General features: G+C 40.7%; 1 protein-coding gene across 2 annotated transcripts in view; it reads right to left on the reverse strand.

Moving 5' to 3' along the window:
• Nucleotides 1–4679: 4679 nt before the first annotated feature.
• UNC5D (unc-5 netrin receptor D) overlaps nt 4680–14856 on the reverse strand; it is a 525831-nt gene continuing 515654 nt past the window's right edge. For both annotated transcript variants that reach the window (XM_083184486.1, XM_083184487.1), the window contains one exon: nt 4680–7153. In XM_083184486.1, the coding sequence (XP_083040612.1) occupies nt 6949–7153 (205 nt within the window). In that variant the 3' untranslated portion in view covers nt 4680–6948. The remainder of the gene's footprint in view (nt 7154–14856) is intronic.

Here is a 14856-nt window from a genome sequence, read left to right on the forward strand (position 1 = left end):
TGAAGTCAACGGCCGGGTCAATGTGGCAGATGGGAACTAGTAGCGCTACTAGTTCCCATCCGCCACAGGGATCCCCCCGCTGACTGCCCATCTGCCTCAGGGACCACAACGCTGAATTCACATCCTCCACAGGGAACCCCGCCGCCCGCATCCCCGCTGCACGGATTTCTGCTGCCCACATCCCCGCTGCCAAGATAACACCTGCCTCCGTGGGGAGGGGGGGGGGGTGTGCCCAGGTACCACCTGTCTCTGTGGGGAGGGGCACCGCAATTTTGTTGTCCAGGGCCCCAAGAGACCTTAATCTGGCCCTGATTAATACCATTCAGTGAGCTGGGGGAAGTCATATATTTCTTACTTACTCAGTATTACCCCTCCCTCTTATGCACCTGAATGGTATTACTAAACTAATTGAGAACTTGCCACTATCTATAGAGAACTATAACATGCCCTGCAAATCAAAGGCTGGTAGGCATGATAGACACCTGCTTATCACTAAAGGGAACCTCCCAAAATACAGCAACGGTTATTATTATTATTATTATTAATAATAATAATAATATTTTGTGATTACATCAGCCATCAAACGAGTGCTCCATCCTATTATACTTTTACACCATGTTAGCATTACTCATTTGTACAAGGTCACTTGAGTGTACAAATAATTAAATTGTATATCATATATTCTCACTTGGTACTATGTATGTGTGTTTTTTTTTTTTTTGATTGTCTGTATGTTTTGTTTGTCACAGGAATTGTTTATATTTGTAATCCAAAATAGAATACTAAAAATACAGTATGTAATCAAGGGGTTTGAACAGTGAACAAGTACCAACCAACCAGCCCCTAACTGCCCTTTTAAAACACAGCCTGTAACATGGCAGTTAGGAGTTGATTGGCTGGAATCTTTTCTCTGTCCACTTTATCTCTCTCCAACGCTTAGAAAATATATCCCCAAATTTGAAACAGCTATAGAGCAATGATGGCTATCCTTGACACTCCAGATGCTGTTGAACTACACATCCCAGCACAGTTTTGTGCTACAGTTTTACAATTTGGCCATGCTAAAACTGATGCAGGGCATGTTGGGATGTGTAGTTCAACAACAGCTGGCCTGTCAAGATTAGCCATTACTGCTATAGAGTCTATTTTTAGACTGCACATGGGTTTGCGTAAGGCATAGTTCCATGCAGTGTTTCCCTGTCTGTCATGCAGTAGTTTTTCAGCGAACGTATTCCATGTACTGTAAGCTTTGTGTTCGGGGCCTGTGGGAGATCTGCACATATGGCATCGCTTAACTCAGAACAATCCCGCCTTTTAAAAGGAAAGTATAAGCCACCTGGTTGAATTTGTTTCACATATTGATGTACTGTTTTGAGAAAATAAGTAGTTATACATTTAATTGATGAATGCATCAAGACTTCACATGGAATTATCCCAATGTGATTTATAATTTATACATAATTGTATTGTGAACCTGAGTCTGATTATCTGGGGGGCACAAATTGCACAGGGTTTAAAGGTTTCATAGTATTGTATGATACAAAGTACAGTATCATTACCAGCTCTGATGTATATATGGGTTAGGTTTTATATAAAATGTATGCAGTGAGGGTTAGGCTGCAGAAGGGTGTGTTTAAGGTTGGAGTTGGGCTTAGCCGTAGATTACCCCGCCAACATTTGCATGGCATTTTCATTGTCAAGGTCTTGCTGCTGGCATTCTAACAATTGGTATAGTGTTGGTCGGGATTGCGTAGCCAACCCAAAATTAATAAATTACTAAAAAGAAACACTATGAGGTCAAATCCAATTACCCACAAATATATCGCATGTGCAAGTTAGCGCTCCAACAGCTGCACTTTAATGCAGCTTGAACCCCAACAAAATTGCTCATTGCTCCATAGGGTTACGAACACAATTGTGTGAATTCAGGCTTATAGCCCTTAGTGGGGTGCAAGATGTAGTGCCATTGCCAACGTTTGGAACCATGGCAACTGCAACTTGCACCCTTTGCGCTTAATTCGATTGACCAATCAACTTCTAGATATCAATTTACAGAATGTGCTTGTTAATTTATAGCTAGAAGTGAATTAATTGCTATGGGAAACTTCTCCCTTAGTCCTCTTTAGATGGTGCATTCGGTACCTCGCCCCCTATGCTGTGACCTCATTTATCAATGCAGTATCTGTAATTTACTCCTGTTACAGAAGGGACTCATAATATGGAATAACTGAGCTTTCCATAATTAAACTATATAGATAATGTTTCTGGCTCAGCATTGTAAGATCCTCTAGCAACACTGATTAGTGTGGGATGCATCATCAGTTTATACATGTATTTTATTTTAAAGTTGACTCATCATCTCTAAGCAGTGGTGCTACACTGTAGGCAGATAACCAATGCTAATCAATATAAAAATATATTTATCTTGATAGATTTAGGGCCAGATGTATCAAGCTTCAAAATGTGATAAAATGGAGAGTGATAAACAGCCAGCCAATCAGCTCCTACCTGTCATGTTAAAGGCTGGGTTTGAAAAATAACAAGTTGGAGCTGATTGGCTGGCTGTTTATCACTCTCCACTTTATCAATTTTTGAAGCTTGATACATCTGGCCCTTGGTGTACTAGGGAACAACATTTATAAGAAAGCAACCCAACAATTTACTAGAATATAGACTTTTTAAAACACGTTCCACAGATTGAAGGAAGCCATTTATGTGCTGTACTAAAGTTTCAATGAATGTAATTTACTAAGAATTAATAAGTTATCACAAGAACATGATGGATGCTGCTCATTGTTGGTGGCTAGCGAGTAAACGTAACTATAGGAGCCATACAGAATGTACCATTGCTATTCAACCTATTCTAGTAGAAAATCCCACTACCCTGAAATTTTTCCAGCGCCTAAGGTTGCAGCAACGCTCTGCACAGCACTAAATGTAATGCACAATAGTGGTAAGCAAGCGCCATGCTGGGGTTGGCATTCATTTGCATCGAAATGCCAAACGTTTCATCACTCCATGGATAGAAACAGTTTGTCAGCCCTGTAAAGTTCTATTGGGGATAGGACTAAAAAGCAAACGATAGCAGAGATTTCTCCAGCATTGAATTTTTGATGGACTGTATAGTAAGCAGCAATAGCCATTGTCCAGAGAAAACACACGTTTTCTACGGATATTAGGCTCATCGCAATTCAGCCTACAACCTGGATAATTCCATTGTGAATTGTGTATCATTGTAAAAATGAAAAGAGACATTTTGCAAATATATTCTAAAACAAATAGAATGGAGACACTGGGTGAAATGTAACAGGATGAGAGAATCAGAAAGTGAGAGATTTGGAAAGAAATCTCCATATATTTTTTTAGGTACTCTTTACCTAGAACGGCGCCCATCGCGACCATCGCGACCATCGTATGCACTAAAAAACGGGTGCGATGCGATGCCCGCGATTTCCCATAGGGATCAATGTTAAAAGTCAGATTGGACGCGATTTTAGTGTTAAATGCCTCAATGGCCGCGATTTTTCCATAGGAAACAATGTTAAATGGGCCACAGAGCCCTAATAGTCCCCCTGAAGTCTGAAATGGCCCCCACAATTTTTAACGGCACCCCACGATCAACGTCAACCCGAAGCGTGGCGAGCGCAGCGAGCCCGCGAGGGGCGGCGGTACGCGTCCTCCGACCTTTTCATACCCCCACTATCCACGTCGGCGTGGAGTTGAGAATAGAATAGTGTGGCGAGCGCAGCGAGCCACCGAGCCCGAAGCGTGGCGAGCGCACGCAGATACCTTCACAGGTAAACGCGTCCCCTCGCGGGCTTCACAGGTGTCCGCGTCGCCACGGACACCTGTGAAGCCCGCGAGGGGACGCGTATAACTGTGAAGGTATCCGCGTCCCCTCGCGGGGCTCGCTGCGCTCGCCACGCTTCGGGCTCGCCACACTATTCTATTCTCAACTCCACGCGGACGTGGATAGTGGGGGTATGAAAAGGTCGGCGGACGCGTACCGCCGCCCCTCGCGGGCTCGCTGCGCTCGCCACGCTTCGGATTCACGTTGATCGTGGGGTGGCGTTAAAAATTGTGGGGGCCATTTAAGACTTCAGGGGGACTATTAGGGCTCTGTGGCCCATTTAACATTGTTTCCTATGTAAAAATCGCGGGCATTAAGGCATTTAACACTAAAATCGCGTCCAATCTGACTTTTAACATTGATCCCTATGGGAAAATCGCGGGCATCGCGTCGCACCCGTTTTTTATGTGCATGCGATGGCTGCGATGCCCGCGATTTTTTACCCCCGACATCGCGGGCGCCGTTCTAGGTAAAGAGTACCTTTTTTTAAAGCGGCAATCATTTACACTGCAAAATCAAACTGGTTTTGCAGTGTAAATGATTGCCGCTTTAAAAAAAAACCTGGAGATTTCTTACCACTTACTCACTTTCTGATTCTCTCATCCTATTACATTTCCCCCACTTCTGTATGTTTCATTAATTGAATTTAAAATGCTTGTTGTTAATATTTGCTCAGCTGCTTACAGTTTCAGCACATTGAGTTTATTGTACTACATATTAAATATGTAATTAAGTTTTACTATATAACCCAGCTGATCAACCATATTGACAATTCCATCTTGCATTGTTACAATGGTTCCTGAATTATAAACCAATCATCATTTCAAAATTCAGGATTGAAAGATTCTCATATTTATAATTACACAATAAAAAGAATAGGAGTAGATGGTAATGCCATTGTGTGTTAAATGTGGCCTTAAATCATTGGAGTATTGAATCTGCTGTAGTTATTACATACCATACTGTAGTCATTAACATGGACTCTCCATAGTTATAACATCATCACTTCAGTAGACAACCCATATCTAACCTGGGCTGCAGAACATCTGACAGGTCATCATATGTGATCAATGGTCCAAGTCTTTCCTCTACTTTATAGAATTGCTACAGACACGCTTATCAATGCTTAAACAGATCAGAGGTAAGTCTATAAATCAGCTGTGAACCATTCCCATCACTTCCATGTAAGCAGAAATTTGATTGTAATATGGTGACCTCCACCCTAGTAATATATTTAAAATTTTGAGTAGGGTTACTCTAAGTCAGTGTTTCTCAACCTCGGTCCACAGGACCCCCACACAGTGCACGATTTCCAGGTCGTCAGCAGCTGCCCTCTGTATCACCAACTGTCACATTATAAAAATGCAACTGTGAAAACATGAACTGTGTGGGGGTCGTGAGATCCGAGGTTGAGAACCACTGCACTAAGTGAAGTTATTACAGCAGTCTGCAGTATGTTGTCATTTTAAACGGTGTCCAACACTGTACACAATTCCCTGTTACACAGTTATCATAGTTGGGTAAATGACAATGCTTTGCCTGCTTCTTGAACATCACAAACACCTTACCTAAATCTATGTCAAGTTACTGGACTAAGATTTATCTTCCTAGGGCACAAATACTGTAGCTTTCTCACAAAGATCATTGAACGATATCAGCGGTTTACACAATAATGCAAAGTTGTGGAGCCAGACAGATATACCTCGGAACATCCATTGATACTGTACATGTAGAAACTTTCCCCCAAATGTTATGTGCCTGTGGTAAATATTAAAGTATCACTTAAATGAGCATTTCTGGTTGGCTGGCTAAAAATGATTCTTTGATCTTTGAGTTTGTTCCCTTAAATGTCTCCTTCACATTTTTTATTGCATGTTTATATTGGCAGAAAAATGTGTATTCTCTAATACTTGGAGAATTAAATGTATTTGTACAGTACAGTGTAACTCAACAAGAACCCAGGATCTGATCATATAAATAAACAAGTACATCTGTTCTCACTCATGGGCGTCCTTGAAGTTTATTACAGAAAGGGGATGCTACATTTTTAGAACCCTTTACCATGATTCTGTGGCAAATAACATCACAACGGCAAATTGTCACGTCATTGTTTGACCTTCATTATGGACAACTTTACAGGGCATGATAGAAGCAGTCAACATTATTTGGCCAGAGCAAATATATTACACCTACTGTATCAATTCAGTAGGGGCTGGATACATCACTGAGGCATGTTATTTGTGCTTATTGGATGTCACCAGCTCTGAGAATCAACAAGAATATAGTTCTAGAACAATATGGCTGTCTCCGCATTAAGTTGGAGAGAGTAACATTTTTATTGAATACTATTTTATTTTGGTTTGTAATTGATTCCCGTTCTATCAACAGCTGACTACACTGCACAACATATTTACAAACTGTCTGAAAGACACTTTCGCAAAAGTAATGCAAACTTGGGCAACACTGACTCTGGCTAACAGGTGCGAGTACTGGCAACGGTAAGAAACTTGACAGCAGTCGCATTGTACAATGAGATTCAGTTCTGCAGAGACATTACACAAAATCTACATGCCAATGATTATCGGTTGTGTTGGCTATTGCATTCTATCCTCTCTAAGGCAAAGCAGCTTGGGGCAGCTGTATACAGAAGGGGAGGGGGGCTACTTAGCATCATTATACAGTGTAACGTGTCCTTTAACGTGATAATTCATCTCTATTTTTCTACCTGACCTTGAAATGCTGATTTAAATAACCAAAGACCACATTCTTTTTAAAGGTATGTCTTTTTTTATAGACCACAGAGAAAGGCAAAGCTTTTAACGTCTATGCCTACAAATTCCCTCGCTGGTAGATGGCTTTTTCTGAAAACCTTTTTGCACAATTAAGGTTCCTTTTAAAGAATGCACCGTCGATTCAGAGAGAAGCAATCTGTCCTCAGCCCTGATGCCTTTATCATCAATACCTCCTTATCTTCATTTTATGAAGTAGGGAACAAAGATGATGATATTGGTTTATCCTCCTGTCTTCTCCGTCTTTCCAGAAAAAGACTGGAATCCATATCTTAGAATGGCCTCTGCAATCCAGGAGAGTGTAATCTCTCAAAGTCCATTCTGTCTGCTGTAGCTGAAGTCTGGATCCTCTGTGTGAGCGTCTGTTACCAGTGAGAGTTGTGTTTGTGTCCTCCCTATCTCCTCTAGTGCACATGCCAAAGAATCCAAACTTCCGTCATAGGGGTGGCGTGCTTCCCACAAGTCCAAGATGACAGCAGATGGACTGTTCTTTGTTGCAAAGTAGCATAAATTCCTACAAGCAAAACATGATCATAAGATTAAAGAGTATATTGAAAATTGCAGTGTTAAGCAACACATTATTATGGTATAATGCAAAACTAGAATTTGTATAAAGTATGTTTCGTTCTTCTTCATCTTTGTGGCCACCGCTTACGCTACAGAACTTACTTAGTGCTGCTAAGCATCATTGTGCCCTCTCGGGCTTGTTTCGCTCGCCACGCTTCAGGCTCCGTGGCTCGCTTCGCTCTCCACATCTTTACTAAAGGTAATCTGATTCCCACTCCAAAACTTTGACAATTGTTGCTGTAAGGGATGTTTAATTATCAAATCATTCACCATGAACTGACCTGAGTTTTCGTCTACTCTTGTTTTCTAATCATGTCAACAACAATGTACAATTTTCTCAATATTTATACAACTTTGCCAACACCTTATCTTCCAATGTTCCAAAAAACCCAAAATATGGAAATGTTAGATCATAAAGTGCACATACATAGGTCCGATTTAGCCTGTTTTCACCCGATTCTGATGGATCTGGCTGACGGATTGGGTGAAAAGCGGTCAACATCTGATTGAATCCAATGCAAGGTCCCGTGTGCAGTGGATCGGAGATCATACGTACTGTACATATGATCTCAGTCTTGGCCCCCTTCCTTACAGTGGGGAATGGGGATTGAATGCAATATGTCACATGCAAAAGGACCACATATAATGAATCGCATGCAATCCTGCTGCCCAGAAAGGTTCTGGGTGGCTCAAGGGGTATCGGATGCCAATATACTGCTCCGAGATGTCAGAGCAGTGTATGGCCACCTATACACTTGAACAACTGTGATACCCTCAAATACTGTCCATTTATGGGCAAGCCTATACCCTCTCTCCAAATTGGCACCAGCTTGGGGCTTATGATAGTCATGCAACCATGATTATCACCATCACCATGGACGTAACTATAAATGGTTAAGAAAGTGCCATTGCTATGTGCCCAGAAACTTAGGGTGGCCTGGACCCAGGTTATAAAGTTGCATACCAATTTCCTAGATTTTCTTGCTATGCAGGTGGGTCTCATCTGTTGCCCAGCCTGAAGTGTGTGACTACATTTTCAATGAGAGGTGTATGTAGTGTATGTTATAATGGTAAGGGGGCAGTGTAATTTGGCATCATTTAAACTGAAGGCCACTTTAAAGTGGCACAATCAGTAAGGAGGACACAGTAATGCATCATAACATGATATGCTCAGTGTAATGTGAAGGGCTCTATAGTGTGGCATACAGTAATATCAATATAATATAGTGTGGCATAATATAAGATGGGGACAAATGGTCCATTCCTGTCAATCACATTGAAATTAAATTATCACTACGAGCACTATCACAGAGGTACGGTATCTTGACATGTGTGCAGTGCGATTGTGGCACATTTGCAGTCGGATGATAGTTGATAACTTGCATGAACATCAGCACCGCAACAAATTGGAATCAGGCCATAAGTGGCCTTCAGCAAAAATTTGCTTCAACAGCTTTATGTTGGCTTTTTTACCAATTCAGGAGAGATAGTGCCTTCTGCAAAATGACTGTAATTCTCCTGTTAAAAATAAGACCTTTCTCTAGTATAACTGCTCCCTTCTGACATCAATGTTTCAGCTAGGTAAAAACATAGTTTTATTCCACCTTGTGTCATGAGGCAAGTACTGTGCTAACCTTTATCACCGCTGAGCCACAGTTGGATGCACATCAATTTTTACCAATAGGAAATCTATTTACTGGCACTGAACATGACAAGTCCATGTCCCGCAATGTGAGGTGTCTGTGCTACCAGCGAACGGGTTACAGTGTTTTATTTGATCTGTGCTACTCTCCTGTTTTTTGACTGCCAATGAGAGACAGTAAGAATACCATATGCTTTATTGATACAGCACACTCAGAGTTGTTTGTTCAAGTGATTTTTAGGGAATAAGGATGGTAGTTAGGAAATTAGTTCCCTTCCTTCCATCTGGCCCCCCTGGTGGATCTCTCAGATGTTTGTTTATGTATGGAGCTGTAACGTGCAATGTACTACAGCAAGTGAAGAGATTACAGCAGAAGTCCCCTCTGTTGCTTTATCCTTTTTATTCTGCAGTTTCAAGGTCTTTGTGTCAAAAGTACAATCACTTGTGCTTTTATATATATATATATATATATATATATACCCCAGAATGCAATGGGGTATATAATAATTACCCAGTCTGTAGGAAATTCAACAGATTCTGGTAGAAGTGCACAAATCAAGGTCAGATATGTACAATGAGTGCTGTTTCCATTAAAAACGATGCAACTGAAGGTCGCAGGCACAGTGGGATCTAATCCCTTTGCGGACACAACCCAGAGTTCTGCTGCTATTGGTCCGGCTTGCCGCTAATTGTCCACAGCTGTACAATACAATATTTTGCGGCCCTATTGGAACCCTAATAATTAATGGGCCCATAGCACAATCCATGCAGAAAATACAATTTACTGTGTAACAGTCAATTTAGTAGTAATATAAAGGCCCCTATTGAATTTTAGCTGTCATTTTCAATGCTTTAATTCTACATGTATTGGCCCAGGGGTACTGACCACATTAGCGCCGCCCCCCCTTAATCCTGCCCTGCCCTAACCCTTTATAATTGATCAAATAGTCTTAGGCAGTGCAAACCTTTTGGGAATGGAAGTCTGACTGAAGACCAGTATGTTGTGTGAAGAAAATAATTACATGCAGAGTTTAAACAAGAATATGTAAGTTTTAATAAAAAATTTTTTTTTTTTCTCGGAATAAAAATAATGACTGTATTGTGTAATTATGGTTGAAAGTTATCAGCAGTTACAGATGTTAGTTAAGGCTGAAATGAGCACAGGAGACAGTGATCGACGGATTTGTGAGTTAATAGAGTCTACAGGGGGAGGAGAATAAAATAGTAGATACTTCATCTTCATTTGTGAGAGCAAATGAAGAGAAGGCTCCAGATGGTGCAAGGAAGGAATTGAACAGACTGTTGCTGTGAGAAGGATTCCTATTCATATTGTCAATCTTGTCTTTATAGGAAGAGAGATGTGGACCAGTGGTGGGTGTGGCGAATTAAGAAGAAATTTGAATAAATTAATTGGGAGTTTGGTATTGAAAGTTTGATTTGAGCTTCTACTGAAAGGGAGCATTTGTACAGTAGAGCCCAAAATATTTAGATAGCACTTATAGATAGTATCAGAGAAAAAATATTGAGAAGTTCAAGGCTTTCAACAATGACTTTCTGAGAGAGCTTTAGAAGGTGGTGAATACCATAAGTGGGCCATGTTTGAGATTGAGGTTGATGCTTGGAAGAAATAGAAACCACTTGATCAAGGGCTGCTTTTGGGTGTGATTAAGATGTGATGCTGCAGCATTATGACAAGAGAATGTACTGTAGAAATTAAGGAGCAATGGAGAGGTGTAAATGTTAAAAAAAAAAAAAAAAAAAAGCAAATTACATTTCTGCACATGAGGATGTACCATAGCTTGGAGTGATATAAAGTACCAACCAATCAGCTCTTTTCATTTTACAGTCAGTTTTTGAAAAATTACTGTTAGGAGCTGATTGGTTGGTATTTAGGGCTAGATGTCTCAAGCTTCAAAAGAGACAGCCAATCAGCTCCTGAGTGATATATTACAGGCTGAGATTGAAAACGACAGGAGCTGATTGGCTGTTTGTTTATCACTCTCCACTTTACCTCTCTCCCTTATAAGGTGGCTTTGGTTGAGTTAGCAAAGATGATCATTTGAGAGTGGAACGTTATAGTAAATGCAAATAAAAATATTTCACAACCAAGAACCACACTGATAGAAATAGGGGCAGTTAAACTCTACTTATAATCATTTGAAGGTGATGGAAAATGTTTTATTTAATTAGAAATATAAGTGAAAGGGGACGGTCCTTCGAACCAAGTGATTTAGATCTTGACCCTCCAATTACCAGCATGCCTTCAAAGTGAAACAATGGTAAATTCAGAGGCATCCGATGATGTTCTGTAATGATTTATTTTTAATTAATTCTATTTATACTGTACTTTTTCTGACGAAGAAATTTGTTTGCAGTACAAAGAAATAAATGAAAAGTATGTTTTATAAGAAATACACAGAGATACATTTCACCTGTAAAACATCCTTTTTAAAACTGTGCTGCCCTAAGTGATCCCTGACTTCCCCAAATTCTCAGCTCAATTAATTTTCTTAGTCATAACCTTAACCATGTTTCTTTCAAACATACAGATGTGTCCTCTCACATTGTTGCTTTGCAATGCACTGCATGAAAATATCAGTAAACATGCCTGACCTATGGGATCATGGGTACAAATGTCATACACTCGCCAACCGGCGGTCCCCATTTGCAAGTTGTACAGGCTGCAGCACGCTACAAAGATATAAGGGAACACGTCTGCTAGAAAGTATTCACATGGATATGTACATATACAATCAAGAAACTAATATGTTCATTGGCAGCTAAGATGCATGAGGATGGCCAACGCAGTCCTTCCTCTGAGCTACCCGTACATGCCTGAGTTTTCCAAGACATTCCCAGAAACTAGTCAGGCACTCCCATCGGTCCATTGCCGCCCTCCTAATGGTATGTCGTCGCCCCCGGCACCGCACCGTTGTTTAGGCTCCACCCCATCCCATAGTCACCTCCCTGTCGGAACTTAAACTGCGATCACGAGACAATAGCAGTTTACGTGTTTGCACATGCACACTGGAAAAACGCAATATGCGGCCAAGTCTGAATCAGCTGTAGACGATATATGTATAAAGATTACTATTGAAAAATATTCAGTACACACATATATTTTAAATAATCCTAGTTTAAAAATAAATCTTCAAAATATGATTAAATTGATCATGTTTCCGCAATCTGCTTTGGTGACCCCCCGCCCCCACTTTGCAACTACCAGGTAATCTTCACATGTCCATTCTTATTTTAATATTTGTATAAGTATTGACCTTACTTTTACATTTATTTTTAACTGTACAGTATGATGCCTCATTTTTAGAAAATGGGATAAGTGTCTGGAAAAAAAAAAACATTACATTTTTTTAAAAAAGTTGTAAATCAGATTTATAGACACAATTTGGTTCCAAGTTTGAAAAATAAAGTAATATTGTAGACTGGGACCCCAAAATACTATACTGACAATTTATATTTCTTAAAATTACTAATAATAACTTAATGGCCTCTCTTTTGGCCTCTCAAGCTTTCAATCCTTTTGTCACCATATGACAAACTGCAGAGAATTGTTGCTTTGATTTGATTGTTTTCAGCAAAAGTTCTGAGTCAAGCCTAAATCCCCATGATATCCACCTATATATTTTACTGCCAATGGCATTGTGCACAAGTCCAGACAGTCCTGGATAAAACCCCACTATATAGACATATCAATGTGTTCTCCCTAGGCTGTTATTACTGCAGCAGGTGCACAGCTTTGATTTGGAGCATTTAAAACCCACCTGCAGATTAAAAATATGAATAACACCACACAGGAAAGGCTGCTGGCCCTTGAAGCAGTTTCTGCTGAGCAAATGTACCGCTACCAGGTGATTTGCACTTTGCCTGCTGCTGCATTCAAAAAGGCAGGCAGACAGCCACTGTGTTTTGTATCCTTTTGCAGTTCCTTTTAAGGAGGCAGCTGCGACTCTGTCTTTTTCTTAAAAAAAAAACAAGAAGAAACCGCTTACCACGGTGACAAAGAGAATGCAGGAAATAATCAAATCGCAGAGCGAAATGTCAAACCGGCAGTAGGGCCACTTGAGCTGCAAGCTATTCCCATCACAAACATCTTGGCAATGTTATTTTTCAAAGCGGGCACTGTTCAAATGGAAACAAGCTGTACTGTGTTATTGTGCCTGTAAACAGGAAGATAAAAGGCCAGATCGAAGCACAAGCTAAAATTGAGTTTTAGAAACCTGCAGACTACGGAAAGAACTGGTCGGAGGTGAGGCAGATTACAATGTGCAGAAAGGCTGACTAAATCATTCATTTGCCAATTGCTCCTCTCTGCTTTTGCAGTGTGTAATATTTTTTTATTATTGGTATTTTATATTTTTTTTACACAAAGTTGAAATTTTAAATGTTTGCCTGCTGTACGCGCCGAGAACTCGCGGGCAGGACTGCAAATGTAATCATTCAGATTAAAGTACTAATTTTTTTTTCTCTCTATCTCCCCTTCGGCGATTCTGACACGTCTTCCTTGATGGCCAAATTATTTTTTTGTAGGATCCATGAAGAACTGAAACTCATCACTATATTCTGATACAAGTTGTAGCTGGGCCAATGAAGTGTTTGATTAGGGATGAACTATTAGCCTGGTGTTGTTTTTGGAAGGCGAGAGAAGCTGTCTTTTTCGGTTTGGTTGTTAGTCCAGCCCCCCACCATTTATGGTTTGCTGATGTTTCTATTGTGTCGCCTTTGTCAGGGTGGTCAGTTCAGATCGGCCTTTGGTTTTCATAGGCTGGTTTGTGTTTTTTTAACCAGGGCAATGGCAAGGCCTTGGAGAAGGCTAGGCGTAAATGTCAGCTAGTTCCAAAGGCATTATCGCTCCAGATGGGCCCTATGCATTCTCTGGTTTGCGTTGTTGGGGATGATGGCAGTTGGCCTCATCAATATTTCTATAAGGTCAACGTATATGTTAAGGCTAGGCTGTTCTTTCCCTGCTACCATACCCTAGTTTAGTTTAGGGTAAAATTTTAATTAAAATCCCTTCTATAAAATGTCGACCCTTTCACTGCCAATATGGTTGTCTGTGGCTTTATTTCTTAGATAAGTGCGGTGTGAGAGATGTGATGAGTGTATTGGACTATAGAGCGTTTTTGACACTTACAAATAGTTGTCCCACTGCTACCTCACAGAGGTAAGGGTCTGGAAACTGATTTATGACCAATTGTGGCTCCAGATGTATGGTTGCAGTGCAGTCCAAAATTCAAAGGAAACCACTCCACCCCCCCCCCCCCCCACTGCCAAATATTGCCAGACTGGACTCATTGTCACTGTGAAGCCACTGGAAGCCAGAGCAGCACCAGCAACAGACAGGACAGGACATTACATCATCAGTCCATTTCCCAGCCTACATAGCCAACAAACTTCTAGTGGCTATCTAGTCAAAAGAAGCTTGTTGGAGATGCCGGCTGGTGGTGGGCTGATTTCTTGTCGATTGCTGCTGTGGTACTGGATGATGGTGGCTTCACAGTGACAGTGAAAACTGTCCGGTGATGTTTGGCAGCATTTTTCTGCCAGTTGGTGTGGCTCCCTCACCACTGGCCAAGTTACTCCTTTGTTTGCTTAAAGATGTCATAACATAAAGTGAAATCATTTTTTTTTGCAGGGACACTGATCTGTTTCAAACTTGCTGGATTTGAAGGGAGGGAGCTGTGAAGACAGAGATTGGAGGTAGGAGCAGATAGGGACTCTGGGTGGGGTGGGCTAAAAACTGTCACAGCACAAAAGTGAAAGTCAAAATGTCCACAGCTCAAAGTAAACGGCTTTTAATTATTATTATTAATAATAATAATAATAATAATAATAAAGCAACAAGGTTTATATATAGTTTATATACTGTAGAATATAACATACCGTCATACCCCTAAGCTAACAATTACCCTCTATGCCTAGAACTAGATGTCAGAAACTTTCACCTAGTCCAGGCTCCCAGGGAAGTACTGTGCTAGAAGCCAGGATTACAC

This window comes from Crinia signifera, chromosome 4, assembly GCF_055691185.1.
Source record: "Crinia signifera chromosome 4, ASM5569118v1, whole genome shotgun sequence".
NCBI classification, from domain to species: domain Eukaryota; kingdom Metazoa; phylum Chordata; class Amphibia; order Anura; family Myobatrachidae; genus Crinia; species Crinia signifera.